General features: G+C 35.6%; 2 protein-coding genes across 4 annotated transcripts; one reads left to right on the top strand and one right to left on the bottom strand.

The window, feature by feature from the left end:
• On the top strand, positions 1–9,585 carry SCRG1 (stimulator of chondrogenesis 1). The gene is made up of 3 exons (XM_028521150.2): positions 1–448; positions 6,716–6,968; positions 9,252–9,585. The coding sequence occupies exons 2-3, from the start codon at positions 6,730–6,732 to the stop codon at positions 9,304–9,306; spliced, it is 294 nt and encodes a 97-aa protein (XP_028376951.1). The 5' UTR covers positions 1–448; positions 6,716–6,729; the 3' UTR covers positions 9,307–9,585.
• Positions 4,582–27,957, bottom strand: SAP30 (Sin3A associated protein 30). 3 transcript variants are annotated; one of them, XM_036032003.1, is made up of 5 exons: positions 26,174–27,957; positions 24,485–24,610; positions 23,977–24,075; positions 9,072–9,134; positions 4,582–4,722 (listed from the first exon to the last, which is right to left on the bottom strand). In XM_036032003.1, the coding sequence occupies exons 1-4, from the start codon at positions 26,492–26,494 to the stop codon at positions 9,111–9,113; spliced, it is 570 nt and encodes a 189-aa protein (XP_035887896.1). In that variant the 5' UTR covers positions 26,495–27,957; the 3' UTR covers positions 4,582–4,722; positions 9,072–9,110. The 3 variants fall into 3 exon arrangements, with proteins under 3 accessions (XP_035887896.1, XP_035887894.1, XP_028377526.1); XM_036032001.1 differs by lacking the exon at positions 4,582–4,722 and adding an exon at positions 5,759–5,945; XM_028521725.2 differs by lacking the exons at positions 4,582–4,722; positions 9,072–9,134 and adding an exon at positions 20,424–20,763 and having other exon boundaries at positions 26,174–26,959.
• Between the last annotated feature and the right edge of the window lie 33 nt (positions 27,958–27,990).

The raw sequence follows: 27,990 nt of genomic DNA, 5'->3' as shown, positions 1-27,990 counted from the left end.
CTGTCTCAGTCTCTGTCTGTCTCTGTCTCACACACTTACATGCACTCAAATGTACACACAGATTTCTCATCAGGTAAAAATCACTCTCTGTGTTCTTTTAAAATCCCTCAGGATTTATATTTTATTGCTCCATGTCTGCCTCCCTGAGGTTCTTGTATAGACTCGTTATTTCCCTCAGTAAAGAAGCTGTTTAGTTCGTCTTCGCCTGGTTTGCAAGAGCCCAAGGGAAGCAGTTCCTGCAGCCCAGCCTTCCACTCCCCTCTGCGTGAGTCTTGGCCGGGGCGGCAAGTCTGTCAATCCCAGGGAGAGACAAGGCAGACAAAGGTTCATTTGTAAAGAACCTCCTTCCAGCACCTCCTCTCTTCTCCTTCTGCCCAAACTCACCCAGTGAGTTGGAGCATTTTAAAAGATTCCTCTGCCAAGAAGACCACAAGGAAAGAAGAAAAGGGTATGTAATTTTTTTCTTAAAAATAATTTTATGTCATTTATTCTACTCCAAACTATTGCTATAGATTAGTATTTATGTGTTGAGTCAGAAGAGAAAGGCAGAGAGAGCCTCTCTAAAGGGATGTATGTGCTTAAAAAAAATGCTTCTTAGGAAAAAGGAAAATACTCAGATTAAGAGAATAGAAAATGTACATTCCTTAACTGGGAAAGTCACTTAATCATAGGTTTAAAAGAGGCAGACTCCTCTGTTACTTCTCATTAATGCACATGTCCACTCTGCCTCTGGTCGGTCCCACACCACAGGACCTGATCATTTCACCTCTCAGAACTGTGTGAGGATGATGATATATGTAAGAGTTTTTTAATGCAGTAGCTATATCTCTATACTATCTACTCAATATGAACTGCAAGGTTTAAGAAAGCAAACATTTTTTGCTTTTTAAAAACCTGGATTCCTAAAAAGAAACTGGCATAAATGTGTGCTACAAAGAGGGAATTCATTGAATTCATCCTTGGTGCCCTCCTTGCATGGAACATAACACAGTGTCTGTACTGTTAAGATAAAGGGGACCTTTTTCCCCACTGGGGCTTATAAAAATTTCTCTTTAAAATTCCTTAACTTAGTTTCACAGTGTATGAGAAGCTCTCCCAAATGCCTGTCCTTTTCTCCATGATGATCAATTGTGGCCAGGAAAACAATGAGCATGATACAAGACTAAATATTAATATCCTCTTCTAGTATTCTCTGAGACACCTGAAGGCAGATCACCTTCAGGGGGGATGTGGACTTCTTTTTTTCGGCTGATGAATATCTTTTGGGCATTTGGGCTGATAATGTCTGCTTTAATGATGTTTGAAAGGTTTATCCACTTTCTAATGCCACTTTGATTCCTCTAATGTACACTTTGAGAGGTTTCACTTCAGGACTCAGTCACTCTATCTCAGCTCTTCTATCGCAGTTAATAAGAAGGGAGAGAATTTAAAAAAAAAAACAGTGATTTTTACCCTCCAAGAAAAATGATGGAAAACATCATAGGCTGGACAGCAATTTTAATCTCCTCCAACTATAATTTTGATTTTAAATGTCAGGTTCTGGGCTGTAATTTTCATTTGCTTTTGCAGCTTTGCTTCTCCCTTGCTGTGTTTTGAAAGAAACCTGAAAATGGGCTGCCCCTTCTGTCTAATTCATCAACTCTGTTTCATTCCACTTTTTAAAAAAATACCAGTTCCCAGAATTGCCATCAGCTGCCTGTATGAGCATTGCACCATAAATGTCTCAACATTTAAACTACACAGCCCTGTTAGTTTTGGCCATGAAATGGGGTAATTTTTATTTTTATGTCTCCATTTAACTCCAACCATTCAAAAGCCTGCTAGTGCCAAACACCCTCACACAATCAAAATTTGTAATCCCCTATCTATATGATGATTGCAATGATTTATTGTTTAATTGGAAACATTTTGCCTATAATTCTGTATGTTCTGCATTGCTCTCTTATTTTATTTTTTAAGATTTTTTAATTGAGTTATGTTTTTAAATGTTATATCATTGATATTTTGCCAATCTACTCAATATTGGGATAGGAACTGTATCATACATTAGGAACAATATTAATTACATAAAATTAAATCTGAAAAACCAGTAGATAAATATTTGAGGATGTTGCTTATTCCTTCAGATATTCAGCTTCTAGCTTTGTTTTCTTTTGTAATTTGGATGTACTCCAGTAGGAATTTTAAGTGTATGTTCTTCAACTGAAAGAGAAAAAATAGAGCAATTTGCTTCAAACTTGCCAAAGTCATTTCATCTTGTTGAAACTTGAAAATATATGGTCTGGATGGATTGCCAAGGATTGAAATTGGTGCCTTCTAATGAAAAACACGTAACAAAACAAGCAGTGCATCACAGAAACATACTGGTTCAGATATTGTTCCACTTGCTAAGTAAGAGTTAAAGTTATTTGTCTGCACTAGAGTAAAGGAAGAAGAGAAGATTTTAGTTCAAACTATAATTCCTAAAGTGTTAAAAAAAAAAACTACCAATAAGCGCTTGCCAGATGTGGAACTTTCCATCGCAGTATGTGACTGAGACTGTGACAGAAACACTATTTTATATTTTGGCATGAACATAGTCAGAAGAGGTGTGTGGTATGGCAACATACCCACTTACTTTCTGCAATTTATTTTTCATTCCTTCACTGAATGTTTTTGGAATACTTACTGTGAGCCTAGCATTGAAACAGACACTCTGAGAGAGGTGCAAAGTGAAAAAAAGAAGTCACAGTCCTTGCCTTTATGATGCTGGCATCCTCTCTTCCAGTATTCTGAATGCTGGCTTGCCTAAGGCCTCAGCCCTTTGCCTCTTCTCTTCTGAATCTATACTTACTACCCTGATAGTCCCACAGCCATAAATGCTACCATTAAATAACCCAATGACTCATATTCACCTGCCTATCAGCATCTCACTTGGATGTCTGGTAGACTCTCAAACTTAAGACATCCAAAAATTTACTCTTGCATTCCCTCCAAATTGCCTCCATCCAATTCTTTCTCAGCTCAATACATGCCAATAGCATTCAGGTAAAAAACCTAAGACTCATCCTTGATTCTTTTCCTCTTGCATCATATCTTGCATCAACTTTCACCAATAGCCTCTTTCCTTCTACTTCCAATCTTTTCCCACCACAACACACCTTCACAAAGTTTAAAAAAAAAGATTTTTTAAAGATATAAACCAGATCATGTTACTATTATATCTGAATCTTCCAATGGTTTCCCAATATACTCAATAAAATCTAAAGCCCTTAATCATGTCCTATAAGGACCTTTATGATCTTTCCAGATCTTCCTTTGTAGTTCTAGGTAAATTCATAAAATGACCAACTCACTATATGGCCAAATGGCTTTTGGTGAATTTCCCACTTTCAACTGTAGCCATATCCTCCATATGGATAACTGGCTTATGAAAAATACTGACAATAACAAGACATTATTTAGTCAAATTCACAGTTCTCGTAGGTACAATTTATACATAAGTACTATGGAACAGAGAGCAGGGAGCTGCTAGGATGGCATATATTTAGGCTGGATCAGGGAAGGCCTCTTAGGAGAGATGAATTTGGGGTTTGTCCTTAATGGATTGTTTGGTTGGATATTAACATAAAGGGAAGAGATTAGATGGAGCAACAAGGAAAGGCGCGTGTGTAGGACTGACTGCCTTCTAGTTCTGCCATGAAGAATGATTTGAGGAGAAGTGCAAGGAAGACCTGAGGATTAGCCCTAAGAAGGTTACAGCCTTTTAGAAAATATGAAACCATTGTACACTCCTGCTCAGGATTAAAAATGTGTTGTCAGAGAAGCATTCATTAATACTATAACCTGAGCCAACCATTGTATTAGCCATCAGGCATGTGGTGATTAAAAAAAAATAGACTGCCCTTGTGAAGCTTCCTGTTGAATAGGAATGATACATATAAAATGAGTAAACTCACAAATATGTAATTCAAATGGTGATAAATATCAGCAGGGAAAAGAAGAGGACACTATGAAAGAGTCAGGTTGCAACTACTTCAGATTGGATGGTCAGGAAAGACCTTTGAAGAAGTGACATTTAAACGGAAACCTGAAAGTCAAGCAAAAAGCATTTCTTACAAAGAGGGCAACATATAGAAAGATCCTAGTGAAGGAAGAAAAACTTCCTTTTAATTATAAGGAAGTAAATATTCTATACATCTTTATTGCTATACTTTTTTTAAATGGGTGAGATGGGCTATTTCTAACAAAATACAATTATCATGATTAACTCAGGAGGTAGAAACTATGTAGTATTTGGCATATATTTATACTAAAAAGTATTCATTGTTTATCTGAAATTCAGATTTAGCTAGGTACCCCATATCTTATATGGCATCCCCATATTTTAACAATATTAAATATGGTGATCCATGTAGATCAGAGACACAGGACTATAAAAATGGTCATGGAGTGCTAGTGTATGATTTTGAATCCACCTGCTTTTATATAGCAGAGTGTAATGGACACACTGAGGAATAAATCTTAGTAAATACCAATCTTTGAGATGAGTTTGTCCAATCGTGCCTTTGCCATCTAATCACTTACTTTTCCCCCTTTTTCTTACCTTTTGAGCTTGAACTTCCTTATCAGTCTTCTTCACTGTTTATAACCTCTTTATCTTATTTATCTTCCACCCAGTCCATAGCATCTCCCAGCATCCTGCCCTAGGCCATCTCAATTTCTCCTTCTCAACACCTTCATCTGTGGTACCCAAGAGAAGCACAGCAAAATGTTAACAGTCCTCTCTACACTGAAGGCATAAAGGAAACGCTAAAATAATGTTTGTTAAGTTGAACCAAATTACTCCTATTTTCCTCTCTCACATAGTTACTTAATCACTTTATCAGTGCTATTCTCTGACTTCCTCACTTTCCCAACCATGGCTGCTTTTCTCCTGACTTTCCTTGGTCAGTCTGGGACTGGTTACAGGCAGAGAGTTTCTAAGTCACCTGAGGAAGTATATGAAGATTTAGGGCTGAAGACAAGAGAACGATTGCAGGCTATATTTTAGTAGCCTATTTCATCCAGAACAAAATATACAAGCATCTTTCCAGAAGCAGGAAGGGAAGCCTGAATGGGTCCTCATTCAAATCATAAGGGTCTTATTTGTCATATTTTGGGACCCAATAGCTACTTACCTGATTCATGAGATGGGAGTCAGAGGAACCATAATTCAATCTGGGAAAGGGAGTAGAGGGAAGGAGAAACACAGTTCTGAGAATTTGGCTTAAGTATCAAAATTACTAGAATACCACACAGTCCATTTTTAGAATCTATAAGATTTGGGTATCTGTCCTTCATCGTCCTCAAAATAACTCCAAATAGTAAAAGTAATATAGAAAGTTTTGCTTTACTAAAAATGCAGTAATAAGAACCAAGTTTATCCACTCCCTTGAAACAACAACAACAACAACAACAACAATCAACAGACAAAATACGTGGAACAACCTTTGCCAAAACACTGGATTTTAAGCAAGGTAGGACGCTGGTTCCTGAGAGGTGGAAAACATAAGGCGAGCCCTCCAATTTCCTCTTGGTAGATGCATCTAACCATTGAGAACTTTATACTAAAACTTTCTTTCAACAATACTGTTTTCTTTCAAAGCACAATATACATATCCATCTTTCCCCTTTTTTAATACTCTACTGTAGGAAAGACACGTTTTGACACCTGTCAACAAGATGAAAGCCAAATGGCTGTAGATTCTGATTCTGGTCCCTCTACTATCTTGGTAGCCATCCTTTACTAAAATAGCCTCTATTCTTTTCATGTTGAATATGGAAGCTGAGAATCCTGATTATACAGATGATGAATATTCCATAACTTTATGTAAATACTGTACTTAAAGACTTATCTCCTGGAAGAGGAATTAAACTTGTTTGGTATGATCCCAAGAGTTTAAACTAGGACTGATGGATAGTAGCTACAAAAAAAATTTCACAGTAAGGGAAACATTAGAACTATATCAGTGAAATATGTTGACTCAGTCAATAATGAATTCCCCATAACTGTAGGTATTTAAGAACATGTTACATGTTTATTAGGGAAAATTCAAGCTACTGTTTTCAACTAAAGCTATGATGAGTAATCTATATAATAATAAAAGTTCACAATATCACTAAAAATTTGCAACAAAATGGGTCTCAAAAATAATTCTGGAAGATTTGAAAAACTTAATTTTCAAAAGATTTGAAAAATTATAAATATATCTATAGAGTACCATCTGTCAATATGAGGATAAATGGGCTTTTTGTTTCCATCAAGGTGGGACCCAAGCTCTTTGTCAATGTTGTTATGCTTTGCAAGGTCAAGAACCACAGTACTTGATGATGCTTTCTGTGTCCTAGAAACTTGATCAGAGTTTTATCACCTTAAAAACATTTTTTACCTACTGAATATACAAAAATAATTACTTTGGGTACTTAAAATGCAAATTCTGGGTCTTATCACCACCTCTTCCCCTCATGCAGCATTTCTCATTCAATATTTCTTTGTGGAGCCGAAGCATTTAATTTTTAATAAATACTCTAAGTGATTCTTGTTGTAGATTGTCTTTAAACTACACTTTGAGAAACAAAGAAAAGATGAACTCCTTTCTACCAATGAGAATGCTAAGAACTTTATGTTCAGGTGAATTACATCCTTTTAAAAAAACAACAAACACTGATACTTTTGATTTTTCTTCTATTTCAGGGCAGAAAGCCAAAATGAAATTTATAGTACTTGTCACCATTGGGCTAACCCTCCTGCTTGGAGTCCAAACCATGCCTGCAAATCGTCTCTCTTGCTACAGAAAGATACTAAAAGATCGCAACTGTCACAGCCTTCCAGAAGGAGTAGCTGACCTAACAAAGATGGACGCAAACTTCCAGGATCATTTCTGGGATGGAAAGGGATGTGAGATGATCTGTTACTGCAACTTCAGCGAATTGCTCTGCTGCCCAAAGTAAGGAAATACAATCATAAAATATATTGCTATGAAACACATGTAACTATTCTTTTTGACACCTTTATAATGATTTGCTAAAAATAATCACCCCTTTTAGTAAAATCCTATTCAAATCTTAGCTATTTTCTAGAATCATCACCATTGCATATGAAATGGAATGTTTTAATTTAGAAAGAGAATTTGGCAGATTTTAATAAAATGAAATGAAATCCAGAAATCAATAACACTCCAATCTACTAAAATCTAAATTCCCTATCAGATTTTTACCACAAAAAAGGTCTATCAGCAGCAGCGGTCAACTTCAAGGTTGATATTTTAAACCAATTTGAAAACTAATAAAAGGCTTCAGATAAAAGATTTCGGTTAACAGGATCAAGTAATTAACTGGACAAGAAAGTTTGGTAATGGTCAAAGAAAAAATTTCTAGCTCTATGTATGAGTTAATTAGGAATAAACTAAAGTTTTCCACTGACTTAGAAAGTTGATATATTTTCGTGGGCTGGGAACCAAAGTGTCCCAGGTTCGATTCCCAGCCAGGGTACATTCCTGGGTTGCAGGCCATAACCCCCAGCAACCACACATTGATGTTTCTCTCTCTCTCTCTCCCTCCCTTCCTTCTCTCTCTAAAAATAAATAAATAAAATAAAATTTAAAAAAAAGAAAGTTGATATATTTTAATATAGTAGAAAAATCAATAAATATTTCTAGCTCTTGATTTTAAAATTGTCATCACTTGGTGACTGAGGAATCTTTCAAATACTATGATCTTGGCAACTTCATACCTAAATTAGCTTTTTCAAATTACTTTTAACATGTCATCATATTTTCATTTTTCTAAGAAATCTATAAGGTAGAAAGGGCAGGTATAACCACCGTATCAAGGAAAAATAGACAGGTAAAATGACTGGCACGATCCCCCACAACTAGTTGATATCAGCACTATCACTAGAACCTAGCTCTTCTGATTTGGACCAGATTTTTATTTTCTATCGAGCCAGTTCATTCTTAATGTGGTTCCCAGAACAGCCGTGTCACTATCACCCGAGTTCTTGTTAAAAATGCAAACCCATCCTTGGACCCCAGATGGCACCTACTAAATCAGGAACACTGGACATGAGGCACAGCAATTATGACTAAACAAGGTTTCTAGGTGATTCTGATGCATGATAAAGTTTCAGAATCGCCATACTAAATGATGATATCAAGAACTTGTATTAACTGACAACATAAAATGACAATTTTTCCCAGTCACATAAGTGAAATATCAGCTAATATTAAAATACCATGTTTGCCTTTTTGTAAGCTTGAGTCTGCTTTACAGAAATGTACTTTTATTTATTCCATGATATAATTTTATGATTATCCAGGTTAATGGATGAAAATGGAAGTATAGATATATAAAAGTAATTTCTATCTGATATTGGATTACCCTTTTCCAAGTACCAACAAATTTACATTGCTCAGTATATTTCCTTTTTCCCTATAAACACAAATTTGAATTTGTTGCACTATTTTATTGAGACATAATTAATATATAGCACTGTATAAGTTTAAGGTATATGACACAACTTGACAGATATATATTGAAAAATGATTACCATAATAAGTTTAGTGATAGTTAATATCCATCACCTCATAGTTACCAAAAACATTTTATTTTTCCTTGTAATGAGAACTTTTAGAATTTACTATTAGCAAATTTTTAGTATACTATTCACCAGTGATAACAATAGTTATCATGTTGTACATTACATACTAAGTATATTTCTAATGATCTGTAATTATACTACCTTGTACTTACATGCAATTTTATATTATTCCATGTATTTTTTCATTACCTTATATGATCTTCCCAATGAGAGTAGGGTAGCTTAAAATGCCTGCTTTCCCTATAAAAGCTAGAATTTATTTACTTTGTAAGGAATTTTTAATCTTCTGTGTCATCCCTGCAAACTTCATGATCCATCTCACTCACATCAGAGAAATTATTTTTTGATCTGATTATAAGGTTATGAAACCACCTAATCTTTCCTTTTCTTTATAAAGAAATGATAGCATAATATCAATGGCAAATGGAAGGAAAGTAAAAGAATTGATTACCTTCTTGGTCTTTGTTGACCCTGTAGCAAGTTGTCCCACTCATTCTCTTTGTACTTGATTCACCTAAAAAAAATAGCTGTATCTGAAATCCTGGAAATCACTGTTCATTTTTAACCCAGAAAAGAATAATATATACCTTAGCTTTTATATAGATTTAACTGATGTTCTATTTTCTTTCAGAGATGTCTTCTTTGGACCAAAAATCTCTTTTGTGATTCCTTGCAACAGTCACTGAGAATCTTCATGTATTCTGGAGAGCATCACCGCCAATTTCTCAGAAACTGCGCTATATCAGTGTAACTGCATTTCTAGTTTCTATCCAGTGCAATAAAGCAGATTCTATAAATTCTTACTTGTCTAAGACAAGTAGACTTGTGTTACATAAGTAGTAATAAAAATTAATTCAATTTCATTTTTCTCTGTGGACATTGTTGGCACTTGTTAAAAATATTGGCTAGAAAATTTTCATCTATGAGGTGTTAACTACATCAATAAAAGAATTCTGTTCCCCAAATGAATAGCCATAATCCTGGCTCAAAGATTGAGAAATTTCAGTTGTTTTTAAATATATCTCTTTTTTTGTCATTTTTAAAAAGATTTTATTTATTTATTTTTAGAGAGGGAAGGGAGGGAGAAAGAGAGAGAGAGAGAAACATCAATGTGCTGTTGCCAGGGGCCCTGGCCTGCAACCCAGGCATGTGCCCTGACTGGGAATCGAACCTGCGACACTTCGGTTCGCAGCCCGCACTCAATCCACTGAGCTACGCCAGCCAGGGTGAAATTTCAGTTCTTAGTTGACAGTTATTGACTATCTAATAGTTAATGGAAAGAATCATATATAAATTGAGATTCTTAGAAGGGAAACTAGAAGTTTTCTAGTAAAAGGGGAAAAGGAAGCTAATATTTGAGTATATATTATGCATACCAACTATTTTAAGTATGTTTTCATTTTACTCTTTTAAAAATAGCAACAACAAAAACCTTCAAGTATTCTTATACCCATTTTTCAGATGCTGACTCATTTAAGATATTTGTTAAAAATCAAGGCAAGAATTTGAACAGTCCTAATTGTAAAGCCCATATACTGCACACACACACAACAGCTGCATCCTTAAAACTCTGACGCATATCTCCAATGTGTCCATTTTTCTTGAAAATCGTGCATACTAAGAAACACATGTAATAGGTGAGAATTAAAAAGTCAAATGAATTTTAAAAGTAAATAAAACAGAGGCCTTCAAAAATATTTTCTGTTTGTTAGAGACAGCTTTGGACTATACCTCCATATCTTAGGAGGTATACATTGATTAGTGGCCATTGCAGGGGATTCCCAAAAGTCCTTCATGCAATAAAAATCTATTAAATGCTTGCTAAGTGCAAGCTATTATTAAGATTTGGATGTATAATAATGAATAAAAAGGAAATGCCTCTTAGAAATTATATTTTAATAAGAGCATAATATTTACAAACAAATTATTATTTATAAATGTGAAGCCTTCTATAGAAGAGAGGTGTAAGGTGCTATATAAAGTATTATTGTGCATAAAAGCTTGAGAAGCACATCTGTAGTGAACTTAGGAGATAACATTTTGTGAGTAAAAGTGACATTATTTAATGGAAATAGATCCTTGGAGGCCCCTAATCTGTTTCTGAAGACCACACACAGATTTGTTCAGTAAGTGTTCTGTGCTAGACCAAACAATTTTGACATACTCAGAATTCAGTTCCTCTTGAAATCTGCACAAACATAAGTCACAATGTTTTCAGGTAGTGTGACCTCCTACAAAAATGCATGAAGTGGAATTGTTTTTAAAAATCAAATTTGTTGTTTTATTACTATTAGATCATTTGATTTGGCTTTTTTCCTTCAAATGAATCCACTGATATTAAAATTGAACTAACTGAATAAAGTGTCTTATATCCTTCTTGGAAGGATGCATAGAATAGGTAAATAAAGAAAAGTCATCAGTCAACCAGTTTCATTTTCTACTTGGTATAATTTCTCTTTAAGGGAGAAAAATAGGTGGGGTAAGGATTCAGTATCCCAGCATAAGGGCATACATGAGGCAACAATGGCTTTTGAATAAGTATTCCCCTATTATTGCAATCAAAGCCTAATGAGAAAAATATATTAGAAAAAATCTAAATATTCAATAAATGGAATTCTTTAATTATAATTATCTTTCATATTCTCTATTTTTGGAAATATCTTTGTAATATACATTTCAATTACATTCTTTTAGAATGGATGTATTATAGAACCACACATTCTTCTTTAGACTACTAAATAAATGTAAAAGCATGTTTACACAACTTACCTTATTTAACTTTTTCTGACAAGGTGAATACATTTTTAAAAGCAAACATTTCACTCAATCATATTAATGAGTAGAGCCTTTATTTTTTTCAATAACTTCTAGCTACAGAAGACACCTAAGCTTTTATAAAAATTTACTATTGTTCTGAATACTGTTTGACAGCTGAATGAGGTAGATACTATAATGATCCCTCTTCTATGGCCAAAGTGCCAAGGTTTAGAGAGATTAAATAGCTCATTTAAGGTTACATTATGAAGGCAGTAGAGCCATGTTTTTAAAATATGGTCAGTTTTCCTCTAGCATCTAGAGTCTTAACCACTACATTATTTATAGCATCTATTTTCTTTTTAGGAAAGCAAACCTTGACTTGCATGGGACACAGTTTTACATTTCAGATAGCTCATATATGGTAAGTGCTCACTGAATAACAATTTCTGTATTTGTGCTCTGATTTTCTCTATCCTTGTTCTTACTGTAAATCCCATGCGGCTGAGCACAAAGTGGACTATAACACTTACTAATAGCTCATCTCTTCCTGATAACATTTCTTTTCCTCATCATAATCCATAGGGATTTCTTGAATACTTTTGTTAGGATTAGGTACTAATCCTAAAGAATTATTAGGTAATTGTAAGTAACATGAAGAACCAAAACAATGAGCAACAACTATTGGAGGAAGGAAAGGGCAGATAGGAATATTCACAGGTCATTTTGCAACTTTACATTCCTTATAATTGCCCACAGGTATACATGAGTTCTTTCTATAAAAAATCATTTTTGCAAAATATTATGGAATGTGATTTTAAAATATAAAGAAACCCATCAGTAAAGCACTATAGGCTTTAAAATAATTTTCTCAAAAGGAAAATCAAATTCAAATATTTATAAATCATCTTCCATTAACAGCTTAAGCCTAAACTTTTCTCCCAAAGATCTGAAGAGAAACTGATATTAGAAAATGATAGTAAGTTCACACTGAACTAGCTTTCTCAATTTACTTTTATGGAATGGTATCACTCATATGTGCTCATCTTTGTAGAGTGGTATATCTAGAGAGAAATGTGCAGCATATACATAGCCAACATATTGTAAGAATTTTACAAATATAGTAAACTTTCAACAAAAAAGAGCATATATAACCTATATTTGTAGCGGTTTAGAAGTAAAAACGTAAATCTACTGGGTATCATGAATAAACAACTGACTTAATACATTAAGTGTACATTAAAGGGAATATACAACATGTAGGTATAGTCACATATATAATAATATAATTGCAACTAATATAACTATTATTGAGGGCTACGGTTGATCATGCAAATTATTAATGCAATTAGGACATGGTACATATTAAACTAAAGTTTATAGCATCAACTTTTGGCTAGAAAGAAATATAAAAAATGTGTCCTGACTGCTGCGGCTCATTTGGTTGGGTGTTGTCCTGCAAAGCAAAAGGTCTTTGGTTTGATTTCCAGTCAGAGCACATGCCTGCCTGGATTGTAGGTTCGGTCCTAGGTCGGGGCACAAACAAGAAACAACCAATCAATGTATCTTTCTCACACTGGTATTTATCTTCCTCTCTCTTTCTCCCTCCCTTCCCCTCTCTCCAAAAATAAATAAATAATGTTCTAAAAAAATATAAGAAATTTCATAAACTCAAAGGAATAAATTCTATAGTACAAATATTCACAGACCTGAAGAGAGAAATACAGTTCTACAATCGTTGGAAACCTCAATACCTTCCCTTAGGTAATAGAAATACATCTAGATGGAAGATTAATAAGGAAATAAAGGACTTCAACAACAGTAAAAATCACCTAGACCTAACAGACATACACAGAACACTCCACCCAATAAAAGCAAAATATAGTCTTCTCATATGCACATGAAGCATTCTTTAGAATTAGTCATAAAACATTCTCTATACTGTTTTACATCAAACTTTTTTGTAAGTAGAGAGAGACTACTTTAAAATAAAAAGATGTTCAATGTCATTAATTATAAGAGAAATGCGAATTAAAACCACAGTGAGATATCACCTCCACTGGTCAGAATGGCTATCATCAATAAATCAACAAACAAGTGATAGGATGTGGAGAAAGGGGGACACTTTTGCACTGTTGGTGGGAATGCAGATTGGTGCAGCCAGTGTGGAAGGCAACATGATGTTACCTCAAAAAATTAAAAATGGAGCCCTGGCTGGCGTAGCTCAGTGGATTGAGTGCGGGCTGGGAACCAAAGTGTCCCAGGTTCGATTCCCAGCCAGGGTACATGCCTGGGTTGCAGGCCATAACCCCCAGCAACCGCACATTGACATTTCTCTCTCTCTCTCTCTATCTCCCTCCCTTCCCTCTCTAAAAATAAATAAATAAAATCTTTGAAAAAAAATTAAAAATGGAACTGTCTTATGACCCAGCAATTCCATTCCTGGGAATTCATCCAAAGAAACCCAAAACACTAATTTGAAGGACTATAAGCACACCGATATTCATAGCAGTGCTATTTACAATACCCAAGATTTGGAAGCAACCCAAGTGTCCATCAGTTTATAAGTGGATAACACAACTATGGTACATTTATACAATGGAATACCACTCTAAAATATAAAAAAGAAGAAGAAAATTTTACCTTTTGTGACAGCATGGATGGACCTGAAGAACATTATGCTACGTGAAATAAGCCAGTCAGAGAAAGACAAATACCATATAATTTCACTGATATATGGAATCTGAGGAACAAACTGAACTAACAAGCAAAATAGACAGGCTCACAGACAGAGAGCAGGCTGACAGCTTGTGGGGTGGGGCTAAGGGGTGGAGGGATTGAGCAAAAAAATAAAAAGGACTCATGGACGTGGACAACAGTGTGGTGATTGAGGGGGTAGTGATAAGGAGTACATGGAAGTGGAAGAGGTTATAAGGGGGACAAATGATAAGGGAAAAATATAATAAAAATGAAAAAAGTATAGTAAATATACAAACCAGTTACATACAGTGTGGGGCACAAGTATGTTTACAATTGCTTATGTAAAAAAATAATATAATAATAAATAATACTATAAGAAATCAAGGTTTTGTATATTCACAACAGCCAACTTACTTTTGCCTCACTTTGTAGTTGTTTATTATTATTACCACACATTTATACTATACATAATTGTATGTTTTATATTTTTAGTGAGTGGCAGTACAGTAGGTCTGTTTACACATCACCCCAAATTCATGAGGAATACATTGCATTATCACATCACTACAACTATGTCACCAGGCAATAGGAATTTTCAGCTCCATTATAATCTTATGGGACCACTGTGGTATGTGGGACCAAAATGTCGTTATATGGGGCATGACTGTCACTGAAATTAAAACTAAAAGCACAGACATTAGTACCCACCTTAGAGAAATTAAAAGTATTATAAGAGAATGCTATGAACTGACAACAAATTAAGTTAAAGAAACAAATTCCTGGAAACACACAAATTACCTAAGCTAATTTAAGAAGAAAAAGAAAATCTCAAAAGTCCTGTAATAAGAAAAAAGATTAAATCACTAATTAAATATCTTCCATCAAAGAAACACCCTGGACCAGATGGCTTCACTAGTGAATGCAATTAAACATTTGAACATAAATTAACATCAATCCTGCTTAAATTTTTTTCTAAAAATAGAAAAGAAGGATACTTCCTAACACATTCTATCAAGTCAGCATTACCCTGATACCAGGGTCTGACATAGTATAAGAAATCTCTAACCTAATATACCTTAAAAATATAGATGCAAAACTCTTTAACAAAATACTAACAAACCAAACACAACAGCACATTAAAAAGATTATACACCATGACCAAGTGAGATTTATCCCAGGAATGCAAGGGTAGCACAACATAAAATTATTTGATATAATATACCACATTAATAGAACAAAAGGGAAAAAAACCACACATGGTCATCTCAGTAGTTACATAAGAAGTATTTGACAAAATATGATACACTTTCATCATATAAAACACTCAGCAAAGCAGGAGAAGGGGACTTCTTTCACATGATAAGTAGCATTTATGAAAAATCTACAACTAACATTACACTCAGTAGTGAAAGACTGAAAGGTCTCCCCCTTAAAAAAAGAGCAAGGTAAGGATGGCTTTCACCACTTCTATTCCGCATTGTACTGCAGGTCCTAGCCAGAGCAATTTGGCCCCAAAAATAAATAAATAAAAGGTGTCCAAATTGGAAAGGAAGAGTAATAAAATTGTCTTTAGAGATATGATTCTATATAGAGAATATCTCATAGAATATACAAAAATATTACCAGAGATAATCAACAAATTCAGCACAGTTGTCTTGCCAACATACAATAATCAGTTGTATTTCTATACACTAGAATGAATGATTCAAAAGAGAAATTAAGAAAACAATTTCATTCACAATAGCATGAAAAAAATATCAGCAATAAATTTAACCAAGGAAGTGAAAGATTTATACACTGGAAACTATAACATGGCACAAAGAAATTAAAGAATTCCTAAGTGAATGGAAAGACATCCCATGTTCATGAATTAGAATGCTTAACATTGTTAATATGGCAATCTTAAAGTGACCTACAGATTCAATACAATCCTCAACAAAATTCTAATGTTTTTGGGGGGCAAAAATGGAAAAACTAATACTCAAATTCACATGGACTATAAAGGGGCCCAAATAACCTAAACAATGTTGGAAAAAAAAAACAAAACAAAACAAGTAGGACAACTCACACTGATTTCAAAACTTACTAACAAGGCTAATGTAGTCAAAAGAGTGTAGTACTGGAAGAAAAGAAATACAGACCAATGAAATAGAAGAGAATATTGAAATAAACCCAAACATCTATGGCAAATGGATTTTTGACAAAGGTGCCAAAACAGAGTCTCTCAACAAATGGTGCTGGAAGAACTAAATAACCACATGCAAAAGAATGATGTGGGACCTCTAACTCACTTCATATACAAAAATGGACTCAAAATGGGTCAATGACCTTAATTGACAGGCATAAAACTATGAAATTTCTAGAAAAAAAAAGAAAAGTTAATTTTTATAACCTCAGATTTGGCAATGAATTCTTAGATCTTATACTAAAAGTATGAGCAAAAACAAATGGAACTACATAAAAACTAAAAACTCTCCTATATTAAGATCAAGATTGTGAAAAGATAATTTACAGAATGGAAGAAAATATTTGCAAATTATATATCGAATATCCAGAATAAAGAACTCCTACAACTCAACAACAAAAAAGCAAATAGCCCAATTAAAAAATTAAGAAAGGACTTGAATAGACATTTCTCCAAACACAATATACAAGTGGCCAACAAGCAAATAAAAAGATATTCAACAACAATGGTCATTGAGGAAATGCACATCAAAACCACAATGAGATAACACTTCACACCCAAATGGATTTAATTTTACAAAAAGGAAATACAAGTATTGGCAATTTGGAGAAATAGGAACTCATATACATTGCTGGTGGAAATGCAAAATGGTAGTCACTACGGAAAAAGTCTGAAGGTTCCTCAAAACATTAAATACAGAATTACCATGTGATTCCATAACTCTACTGCCAGGTATACATCCAAGAGAAATAAAAACATGCCCATACATAAACTTGTACACTAATATTTATAGCAGCATTATTCATAATAGCCAAAGGTGAAAACTCAAATGTCCATCAATAAATGAATAATAAATTGTGGAATGTGTATCACAATTTATATCACAGTAAGGAAAAGAAAACCTAGACCAAAAAAAGGACATATATAGTTGACTCCAACATGTGTCGAATGGGTGGATCCACTTATACACAAATGTTTTAAATACTACTATAAATGTATTTTCTTAACATCTTCCCTCTAGCTTACTTTACTGTAAGAACACAGTATGTAATACATATAACATATGTGTTAATCAACTATGTTGATTAACCAGTACAGATTCTGGTCAAAAGTAGGCTATTAGTAGTTATGTATTTGGAGAATCAAGTTATATAAGGAGTTTTGACTGTGAAGAGGGTTGGTTCTCCTTACACCTATGTTGTTCAAAAGTCAAGTGCATTTCAAGGCTATTCACTATATAAACATCCTTATAAATAGTCCAGAATACCATCAAATTCTGTACTTCAAAAATGATTCATTATATATTATGTAAATTTCATCTCAATTAAAAAGGGCTTATGTAAAAATAGTAAAAGCTTATTTTCTTAAAAATATTTTAGGTGCCCTGGCTGGCATAGCTCAGTGGATTGAGCGCAGGCTGCGAACTAAAGTGTTGCAGGTTCGATTCCCAGTCAGGGTACATGCCTGGGTTGTGGGCCATAACCCCCAGCAACCGCACATTGATGTTTCTCTCTTTCTCCCTCCCTTCCCTCTCTAAAAATAAATAATAATAATAAAAAAATATTTTAGGTACTAACTTTTAGCTATTTCCCAAATTGTTTAGAAGGGTCGTTACTAAACAATGGACTCATTTCTTGAGCCTCTGCTAATAGTTAAAGATCTTTATAAGGATCTTAATAGGTTTTCTTTCTCATAACCCAAAGGCGGTGTTTCTTCTGATGCCCTAACATTTAGAAGTAACCTCTACCCTTGTAGAGATAAGTTTCCATTGAATTTTGGTTTTGATATACGTAAGTAAACAGATTTATAGTGAATTCACAATTTTTAATAGTTTTTTAAAAGATTTTATTTATTAGCCCTGGCTGGCGTAGCTCAGTGGATGGAGCGCGGGCTGGGAACCAAAGTGTCCCAGGTTCGATTCCCAGCCAGGGTACATGCCTGGGTTGCAGGCCATAACCCCCAGCAACCACACATTGATGTTTCTCTGCTTCTTTCTCCCTCTCTCTCTCTCTCTCCCTAAAAATAAAAATAAGTAAAAATTAAAAATTAAAAAAAAATAATAATCTTTAATAAAAAAGATTTTATTTATTTTTAGAGAGAGAGAGAGAGAGAAACATCAATGTGCGGTTGCTAGGGGTTATGGCCTGCAACCCAGGCATGTACCCTGGCTGGGAATCAAACCTGGGACACTTTGGTTCCCAGCCTGCGCTTAATCCACTGAGCTACGCCCGCCAGGGTTTAAATTCACAATTTTTTAAACCTACCAGCAAAGACTTAAAAATTTTATATAAAGTTGGGTTTTATAATACATCTTCCTGAGTTCCTCAGCTTTGATGAGGTTCTTAAGTTCTCAATTTTTCGTGTTTTAAATTGGTCTTTCAGGAATTTCATTTGGTAATCAACACCCAGAACTCTTATTCACTCTTTATCCAACTACATTTTATGCCAATTAGTTATGTAAAACATTGCTGGTCCAAGGTTATATTTATAAACAGACACTTTAATGTAAGTAAATAATTTCAAGCTTTTTTTCCTCACAAGAATAGAGTACCTTTAATAGGAAAAGATAAGCCTAACAGTTAAGTTTTATTCAAACAGTTAAGTCTTTGTAGGTTTAGGTAAAAATATGAAATTTGGAAGTAATACTTCATTCAAGTAAACTACCACGTGTTCATGTGGTAGCTCATTTTCATATAGCTAAGAAAAAAAGTTCTCACAGAAATTTCTGGGATGCTGGATAGGAGAGGATTCTGTAACACCAATTATCACAGCCTCCGCTCATCAATAAAGAAACAAGTAAATCTTCATCACAGCAAAAACAAACCCTGTGGCTTTTTCATCATTTTCTAGCTGTTGATACTTTGAAAATATTTTAAAAGACTCACTTTCTAATGAAACGGTACTTTAAATTAAAAAATTCAGCTAAATCACCCGTGGTTCTTAACCAGGGATAACTTTGCCTCCCAAGGTATGTTTGGCAATGTTGACAGATATTTTTGATTGTGAATCTTCAGAATGCTACTGGTAGTAGTGTGTGGACTCCAAGGATGGCTAAATCTGTAACACACAGGACAGCCTCTCCCAGTAAGGAATTATCAGACCCAAATGTCAACTTTGAGAATCCCTGAGCTACATCATGCATTTCCAGCCTACAATCTGCAGCACAATCTCAGAATACTGACCTGAAGCTGTTTACATGTACAAGATGTAAATCTGATTTGTAATTATAAGAACTTGGGTAAACAATACAGTATCAAGAAAAGGAGAGGTTAAAAATATTCAGAAAACTGACAGAGAATGAACTGTAAAAGGAAATAAAATGTAAATCAAGTCACAGCCGTGTATAACCAAAATTTAAAGATTATTAAACTTTTAGATATCCACTTTATTAGTTTTAATTTGCAATGTGAACAGTACAGGACATGATGGAAAATTAAGGGATATTGCAGGGGTTTTTTTTATATTCATGTAATATAAGTACCTTCTATTTCAAGAAAAAAATTAAAGACACAGCTATAACTAATTTTATGTCCCCCCCCCCCCCCCAATGATTTTATTTAATTTTTAGAGAGGGGAAGAGGGAAACATCAATGTGTGGTTGTCTTTTGAGCATCCCCTACGGGGGCGGGGGGGGAGGACCTGGCCTGAATCCCAGGCACATGTCCTGATTGGGAATCAAACCAGTGATTCCCCCTGGTTCACAGGCCAATGCTCAATCCACTGACCCAAACCAGCCCAGGCTAGTTCTATGTTCTTACCAGAACTTTCAACACTGTGCTTATCTTTGCTAGCATATTAAATCTTCTTTGGAAGGAGGTAGGCATTAAACTTTTTTTCTTCCTGACACTTCATCAAGAAATAACAACTTTTTAAAAAAGGAAATAAAGTTGCATCCTAATTGAGCTCTATTTTTAAAATTTGTTAGCACTAAAAAAGCACTTTACAAAATGTTATTTAGGGTATTCTTAATTCCAAATAAGGTCATCACAGAGAAAGCAAATGTGCTGTATTTGTTATCCTTAACCTGTTAATTTCTTAGAATTAAAAAAGGAGGAGCAGGGGGTAACAAAATTATCTTTATATTAAAATCTCAACTGATACAGGTCCCTGAAAGTCATTTTAAAATGAAAATCAAGTTTCACAAAATAAATACACTGAAGCAACTATAATAGTAATAACCTTTATTTAAAATAGTTGTTAATCTAGGAAAGCTCATTTTACACGAGTTTCCAACTAATTATTAGAATCAGAAACAAAGAAAATAAAACCAGAGAAAATCCTCTGTAGAAAAAATACACAGGAACATTTATTTCTACACATGAAAAGCAGTAAACAGTCTTAACATCTGAACATCCAAGTCTTAGTCTCAATTCCATCTCTCCTAGTGAACACCACTATCAACCTTGAGATCTGATTTGTTCTTGTCATTCTTCACTGAGTAGATGAAATATGTTAAGGTGTCTTTTTCATTCACTGGAATAGACCTAAAGTGGCAACCAACTATCTATAAAGAAAAAAAAATTGAGGAAATTAAATTATAGATATTAACAGATTTCATAAATGGGGTAAAAAAAAACCACTTTCATCAAAAGAAAAAAGTGCTATGTGGTAAGAGTTATTCCCCCCCCATTTTTTTTAAACATTGTACCAAATATCTGAGTTAGTCTGGGGACTCTCTGCAGCCCCCAGAGATTTTTTTTAATGTTTTTTATTTTTATTTTAATCATTGTTCAAGTACAGTTTTCTGCCTTTCACCCCCACCCCAGCCCACCCCCCAAGCCCTCCCCACCTCCCTCCCATTTCTACCCTGTTTCCTTTTAAAAATAAATTGTATTCAACAAAATGCCAACAGGGTGAAAAGCATGTAAGAATAAGATGTTATAAACAAGAGATAGTATAATTTCAAAGGCCCCTTCAGCCCACTCAATTAAGTATACATTAATCAGAATGTGTATTTCTTTTTATTTATTTTAAATTTTTTTAACTGGAATCCAGGTTAGGAAGTAATCATTTACTTTTATTATTTTTTTTGCTGCTATATATTTTAATCAACGGTAATATAGCATAAATTCTTATTCTGACACTCACCACAACAGTCTCCTAGAAAACCTCCTTTTTGTGACAAAGTATAGAAGGCCTGATCACATTTAAATCACTGATAACTAGAGAGAAATACTACTGCAAACAGTAATAGGCATTATATCCACAAAAATTTTCCCAGTGCTTACTGTAACATTGCACAATGCAATTGCTACATGGCAAACTACTGTAGCATAGAAGTAAAAGCAAAACCCTAACTAACCAAACAATAAAAGCCACAAGTATAAATTATGAAACAGTTAACAGATCAAACTTAGTAATCAGATCTATCATTGGGTTTGTTAAATCCTCCTACACCTTGCAGTTTATGATTTAACTTTTACTTAATACAAACAAAGTTTAAAATTAATAGTAGAGATTTTTAAAAAGAAAAGGTTTTGCTACTACAGTAACATACTTAAACACCCTAAAGACAAAGAAAACTAAATATCAGGATATTTGATAAAAATAATAAAATAGTGTGCAAATATACAACTTGAAATTCATGCAGTGTTTTATTTAGGAAAGCATTATTAAAACCTAAGAAAACTGTTACAAATGGCTTTAAAGAAAGTATAAATCCAGATTCACTCTTAACTGTTTTTACATGTTTAAAAATAAAAAAATGTTAAAATCCTGTGAAAGCCTAAAGCATATTGGTAATTTTTAACTTTTAAAAACTTGGAGTATCAATGAAATAGGACGTAAAAGTCCACATTCATCATGTAATGGTTTAGATCCTACTCATAGAAAAAGGGTAAATATGAAGTCGAAAATTTGGTACTATAGAAACAAACCATGAAATATCTTACAAACATGTTTGCTACAACTTACATTCAACAGCAATGTATTTTTTAAAATTTTTACTTCGTGATTTTAGGGAGAAAGAGAGAGAAACACTGATTTGTTGTTGCACTTATTTATGCATTCACTGGTTGTTTCACATATGTGCCCTGACTGGGGATCAAACCTACAACCTCGGCATATATGGACCATGCTCCAACCAACTGAGCTACCTAGCCAGGGCTGGCAATATCTTCGGTTAAGGTTTCTTGAAATTTTTTTCTGAATAAAAATTATAAATGGAAAATGAGAGGGGAAAGAGGGGTGGATGTTCAGTCTAGAATGTTTACTTGCTTTCTTGCCTTTTCACTAATCCAACCTGTGCACTGCAACTACCAACAGAGGCACGGTTGACTAAACTGAGATGCTCAAAAGCATATCTAGATTCTAGAAGATAAAATGGGCTTCTTAAAGAATGCCTATCCAAATGATAATTAAGAGACTTAAGAAGGATGGTTATTCAATGCCGAAATCAACATTGATATGAATATCTCTGACTAAACAAACTATAATACTCATGGCTATTTGGATTATGGCTATTTCTCATTTTAAAATAAGAAAATAGCTCTAGAATTAATATAGTATTTTTAGATCAGATTATCAAAAACTTCAGGTTTGGTTTATGCATTTAAAGAATATATACATTTAAAATAATCATTTATTGGGTTCTCATTTGTTCCAAAGCAGGGTACTTATACTCAACTAGTATTTGTATATTTTGATATAGTTTCATCATGGTAGATGCTATATATATTTATGTTATAGTAATGTGCTATAGAATCCAAAAGACCAGACCTTTTAAATCAGATTTAAAGAAAAACTGAATTTTTGTTGCCTAGGCAAGAAGGAAGAAAAAATTCTGGCTAAGAAGTTAATATACTGGATCTTAACAATGTTAAAAAGCATTGCATTCTGCCAAAGAATCATACCGTCTATTCACCTTTTATCTTATGCAATATGCACATTTTAGAAAATGCGGGATTACTACATCCAAGCTAAAGAACATGAGAAAAGTGATTTATATACTTATAAATTTCTATTCTACCTAGTAGGTTAAGTCTTTTATATTTTAAATGTGGTTTAAGTAGAAATATATATTTATATAAATTAATAAACATCTTAATACCATGCACAGAATTCTTGGTTCTATTTTTCCTGAGAACACACACCCACACACACTCAACTTTTCAAAATTCACCGAAGTCCTATATCAAAGCAAACTATTAAGTAAAAGCTTAGATATAGTCTTTGCATCTTCTAGATTCGAAGAAACCATGGATGATTAAAATAAAACAAACTAACATCAACAAGGACAAATTCTGAAATGGTTAAATCAGAAAGTTGTGGAAATACTGCTTAGGGGCTTATTTGCAGACTTATTCCATCAGAAACTTAAAAAAAAATTCTAACAAAGACATCAAAGTATATTAATTTGTTTTATTATTCCTCAATTAGATGTTCAATAAATATTTACTGAGTAAATGGAATTTTAAAATAAATTTCTAGAATGAGAATAAAAATGCTCACACAATATTTTTGAGAGCCAATATTAGAAGATGCTTAGAAAACTATCCATAATCCATTGATTAGTCATTACATAAAGAAATTTCCTAAGAGGCAGACAAACATTTCTAGATAACTAGATTCTTCTATAATAGATCTTTAAAATTACCTTTGATTCTAATTGAAATATATTGTTTTATACAGTGTTAACAATTTCATCTGCATTTAATGACCCTTTTTTGGAATGAACAGAGTTCTTTAAAGTTTTACAAAGTTTAAAATTCATAAATACCTCAACAAGTTGTGCTTTATTAAGTCCTGGTCTGGTTGGTAGTTTGAAGTGTCTTTTGTATCTCCGAAGTGTATTTACTTGTAATTGGTATAAATCAACCTAGAAAAAAAAAAACATGAATAAGTTCATGCAATTAGTTAAAAACTTACTTTTCATGCATATAATAACATTTCAATTATACAACTATGAAATTTTCATTCTATTATTTAAAAAACTTTTTACAGAATCAAAACTATAAATGTAGTAAACATTTTAATCCTTTGAGAATAAATATTAAAAACTGGGGAAAAAGTTGTAAGAAAACAGAACTATAGAAATTGTCAACTGAAAATATAACAAGTTAAACTGTATAACTGTGTGTTAACTGTCTATATTTAATTTTACTTTCATTTTCAGATTTTTCAAATGTTTTAAGTATTTTTAAAATTTGTTCATATCTTTTTATAAGAGTTTCATTCAGAATGGACTACTTAAGATTTACATTTAACATGCAAAAACTTTCATCTACCTCAGGAGTATCAATATCTTGAACCGGTGAATCTCCTCCATCATCATCACTCCCTTTTCTCTTTCTTCTGTTCCGAACACTCTGAATTAAGTTTTTATGATAATCACAAATGTAAAGATGCCTTACCTGAAACAGAAAGGTTTCAGACTACTTAGGATTGCATTAAAATGTGTCTATGTATTGGCGAAATACATAGGCCGCAGTGAATCATAAAAAAAAAAAGAAGACATAGTCAAAACAGGGCATTGTTAAGACAAGGGCATGCTTTTCTCTAAAGTCCTGCCAGTTAAAACACACCATGTCTGGCAATACTGCTAAGAGGACTGGGAAAGGGGTTGGGGGAGGGGTGACAGTAAGGAGAGAAAGGCCAGGAGAATGAGAAATTCCAATCCTCTAGATTTTTGTCATCAAATTGCAGTTAGGGTGAACTAGATGAGAGGGGTCATACTGGTTTGCTAACAAGGGGAATGATGGCATTGCCCACAATTTTGCTATTTGATAGTATTTTCTCTACTTAAAGAGCATATGTTAAAGCATAACATATACTTCCTAATTTAATACTCAAATTTCAATCCAGATACAGAACTATTCATTTTTACAAATCAGCTATTGATTTTCATATCCTAACTACATTTTAAATTTGGAATTATAAAATTTTCGGAGTATTAAATGTATTTGTGTTTTCCAACCAAAGCAATGTGAAATTATTCAAGTCTACCTAAAAAGTTCCTCAAGAACATGACTGAAAAACTGTTTTAAAAAAAACAGAAAAGAAGACAAACTTCCGAAATGTGAATCACATAGTCTGAGAGCTGTATAGTAACATTTGATAATTGGACCTTTATATAATAAATTACTTCTTAAAGAAAAAACAACAAACAAGGACTGACCTAACAAGCTTTAAAATAAACTTTTAAGATAAGTGCAAGTTAAAAATAAGCGGGACATGTACTAGGTTCTGGCATCTTGTTATTAATTTACATCTGCCAGAGCTCCAGAAAACGTCGATGGTTATTTCTAGAAGTCTCACAGATGGTCAAAAGAGCAGACATGCAAAAAGGACGGAAAAAGAAATCCTGATGGCTGCCAAACGGCTCTCCACGTTCGGAGCAGCTGCCCTAGATGCTGACATCGCCGCCAGCGTCCAGAACCGAGATCACAGCAAGGCGCGGCAGGAGCTTGGCTTCTCACTCTTACACAGGGGAACGAGACTGGATCTTTCTTGACTGCGGCGTCAGGTCCTCGCAGGATTCCACTTTCCCTAGACCCGGGAAGCTACTTCCTGGGGCCAAACGCCAGCTTGGGCAGCAAAACAAAGGCGCCTCCATTCCAGAAGGAGCTGCCGGGCAACAAGAAAACTACTCCAGCCTCCCTCCGTGCGCTGGTTCCCTTTGTTTCGTTTCCGGATCTAAGTGGGGGGGGGGGGGGGGGGAGAGGGAAAAGACAGGAGCAGGAGGGACGCGAGGGATTGAAGCGGAGGGAAAGGACAAGGTGCTAGTATGTGTCCCTTGGGGGTGGCAGTCGGAGTTGCTGCGACTTGGTTTTTTGCTTTCTACTAAAGACCTCACAACGGGTTTGCACCGCAGCAAGGTCTCGGGGAGCTCTGAACCCCTGGCCCAACAACCCGTTTGCACCGCTCCCGGGGCCCCAAGGAGGCTGGCAGGGCAGAACTGTCCCGCATTCACTTACGCTCTTATCCAGTTCGATCTTCACCTTCTTCTGGGAGATGCTCTTCTGGATCCTCTTGCTGAAGCTGGCGTTGCCTGCCGCCCGGCCGCACCGCTCACCGTCCTCCCGCAGACAGCACAGTTGCCCGGGGCCCGGTCCAGCTGCTCCTGGGGGTCCAGCCGCCGAGACTGCCCCGGCGCCGGGCATCTCAGTTCCTGCTCCCGCCCCGGCCCCGTTCCCCGCCGAAGCGGCTGCGGCGGCGGCGGCGGCAGCGACCACGGCGGCCACGGCAGCTGCGGCATCCCCGCCGCGGCTCATCTCCTCAGGCGTGAAGCCGTTCATGATTCCAAGATTGGGGGCGCCGGCGCGGACAGAAATCTCGCCTCGCCGCTCCGCCTCTCAGTCTCTCTGGAGATTCCCGGGTCTCCGCGGGGTCCCTCAAGAACTTGCCCTGGAGTCAGCAGTTCACTCTACACCCCAAGTTCTACGGCGGTACGGACAAACACCAAGCGTCCCCCACGAGCTGGTGTCTGTTGGCTCCGGGACAGTGGACAGTGCTTGCAGTCCGTATTCAGAGTCCGGCGGCTCCCGGAGCTGGAACCCAGCTCTCTGTCACATGGAGAGGCTTCTGCAGTTGGACCGCTGAGTCTCCGCCTCCCTCCGGCCCCTCAACCTGCGCAAGCGCGACGCGCCTTCTCTCGACCGTCCCTTCCACTCTGCCGCAAGGCACAACGGGAATTGTAGTACTCTTTTGGGAAGTCAGCATGAGCTCGGCCCTGACCCCACGCCTTCAAGAGTTGAAGGAACTACATATCCCAGCATGCCACGCGGGAACAGGCCGGTCCCCCGCCCCCCCCTTTAAAGCTCGGGAGGAATAGGGGCGTGTTGTTGGGTTTGCGATGTTTTCTCGTTTCTAATCTCTCCTGGGAAATTGGTTGGTGTTTAGCTCCTGGAATTTTGCAGAGCTGGCATTCTAGACGACTAGGTCACTCAACTCCCGAAGCGAAGCACTAAAGTAGGGCGCCGGGTGTAGGCGGGAGTAAGGGTGATGAAAAAAAGTTTTGGGGCCGTTATCGTATCTATGATAAGAGTTTCCGTTGTGACCACGCTTTTGTGGGAAACCCAAAACAAGGAGAACTCAGGCTATCTGGCGCTTTTCAGGTCTTAGAGGACCTGCAGCTAACACCATGGCTGAAGGGCATTCATCCACGCAACTTGGAGCGCCTGCTTAAGCGAAAACGCCCATCCCGACCACTCGACGGCGACAGTCTCGCTATTGCCTCTGTTGAAGGTCTTTTCGAAATCTTTTGAGTGTTTCTGCAAGGATTTGTTTTATTCTTGGCTCACAAATACTGCCGCTTCTTGAGGTGGGGCTACTGACTGGTAGACTATAACAGGCCTTTAAACCGCCACCCCCAACCTTTTATTTTTCTGGGAATGGACCTGGAGAGGGCGGAGTCTAGTATTTTTTAAAAGGAGACGTGGAACCCTACCAATACCGAGTTAGCTTGAGTGCTCCTCAGACATTTTCCAGAGTGGGGAAATAAACCGCGTTTCCTGGGCCGTCCGCGCTCACATGATGGGCTCTAAGCGTGTGCGTGTTTGTACATGGATGTGTGTACCTTTGCGCGGACGTGCGTGCGTGCCTGTGGGCGAGTGCTTTGTGTAGGGCGGGGTAGAAGGATGGGAACGTCTAATAAAGCTGCACCTTCGCTAGTTACAGTATGTCCTTAGCAGTAGATACACCTTGTTTAACAATCCATTGTTTAAGCTAAAATACAAAGCAATTAAGTTTTTTGAAGGTTAATTTAGACTACCTGAGTGATATATTTTTTTAA

This window comes from Phyllostomus discolor, chromosome 8 (assembly GCF_004126475.2).
Source record: "Phyllostomus discolor isolate MPI-MPIP mPhyDis1 chromosome 8, mPhyDis1.pri.v3, whole genome shotgun sequence".
Taxonomy (NCBI): domain Eukaryota; kingdom Metazoa; phylum Chordata; class Mammalia; order Chiroptera; family Phyllostomidae; genus Phyllostomus; species Phyllostomus discolor.
This window is presented reverse-complemented; position numbering and strand designations above follow the sequence as displayed.

Coding starts and splice junctions, on each gene's coding strand:
- SCRG1 (XM_028521150.2), top strand. CDS start 6,730: ATGAAATTTATAGTACTTGTCACCATTGGGCTAACCCTCCTGCTTGGA. Junction 6,969..9,251: donor GAATTGCTCTGCTGCCCAAA/GTAAGGAAATAC, acceptor ATTTTCTTTCAG/AGATGTCTTCTTTGGACCAA.
- SAP30 (XM_028521725.2), bottom strand. CDS start 26,494: ATGAACGGCTTCACGCCTGAGGAGATGAGCCGCGGCGGGGATGCCGCA. Junction 24,611..26,173: donor AGATCGAACTGGATAAGAGC/GTAAGTGAATGC, acceptor TTTCTGTTTCAG/GTAAGGCATCTTTACATTTG. Junction 24,076..24,484: donor AAGATATTGATACTCCTGAG/GTAGATGAAAGT, acceptor TTTTTTTTCTAG/GTTGATTTATACCAATTACA.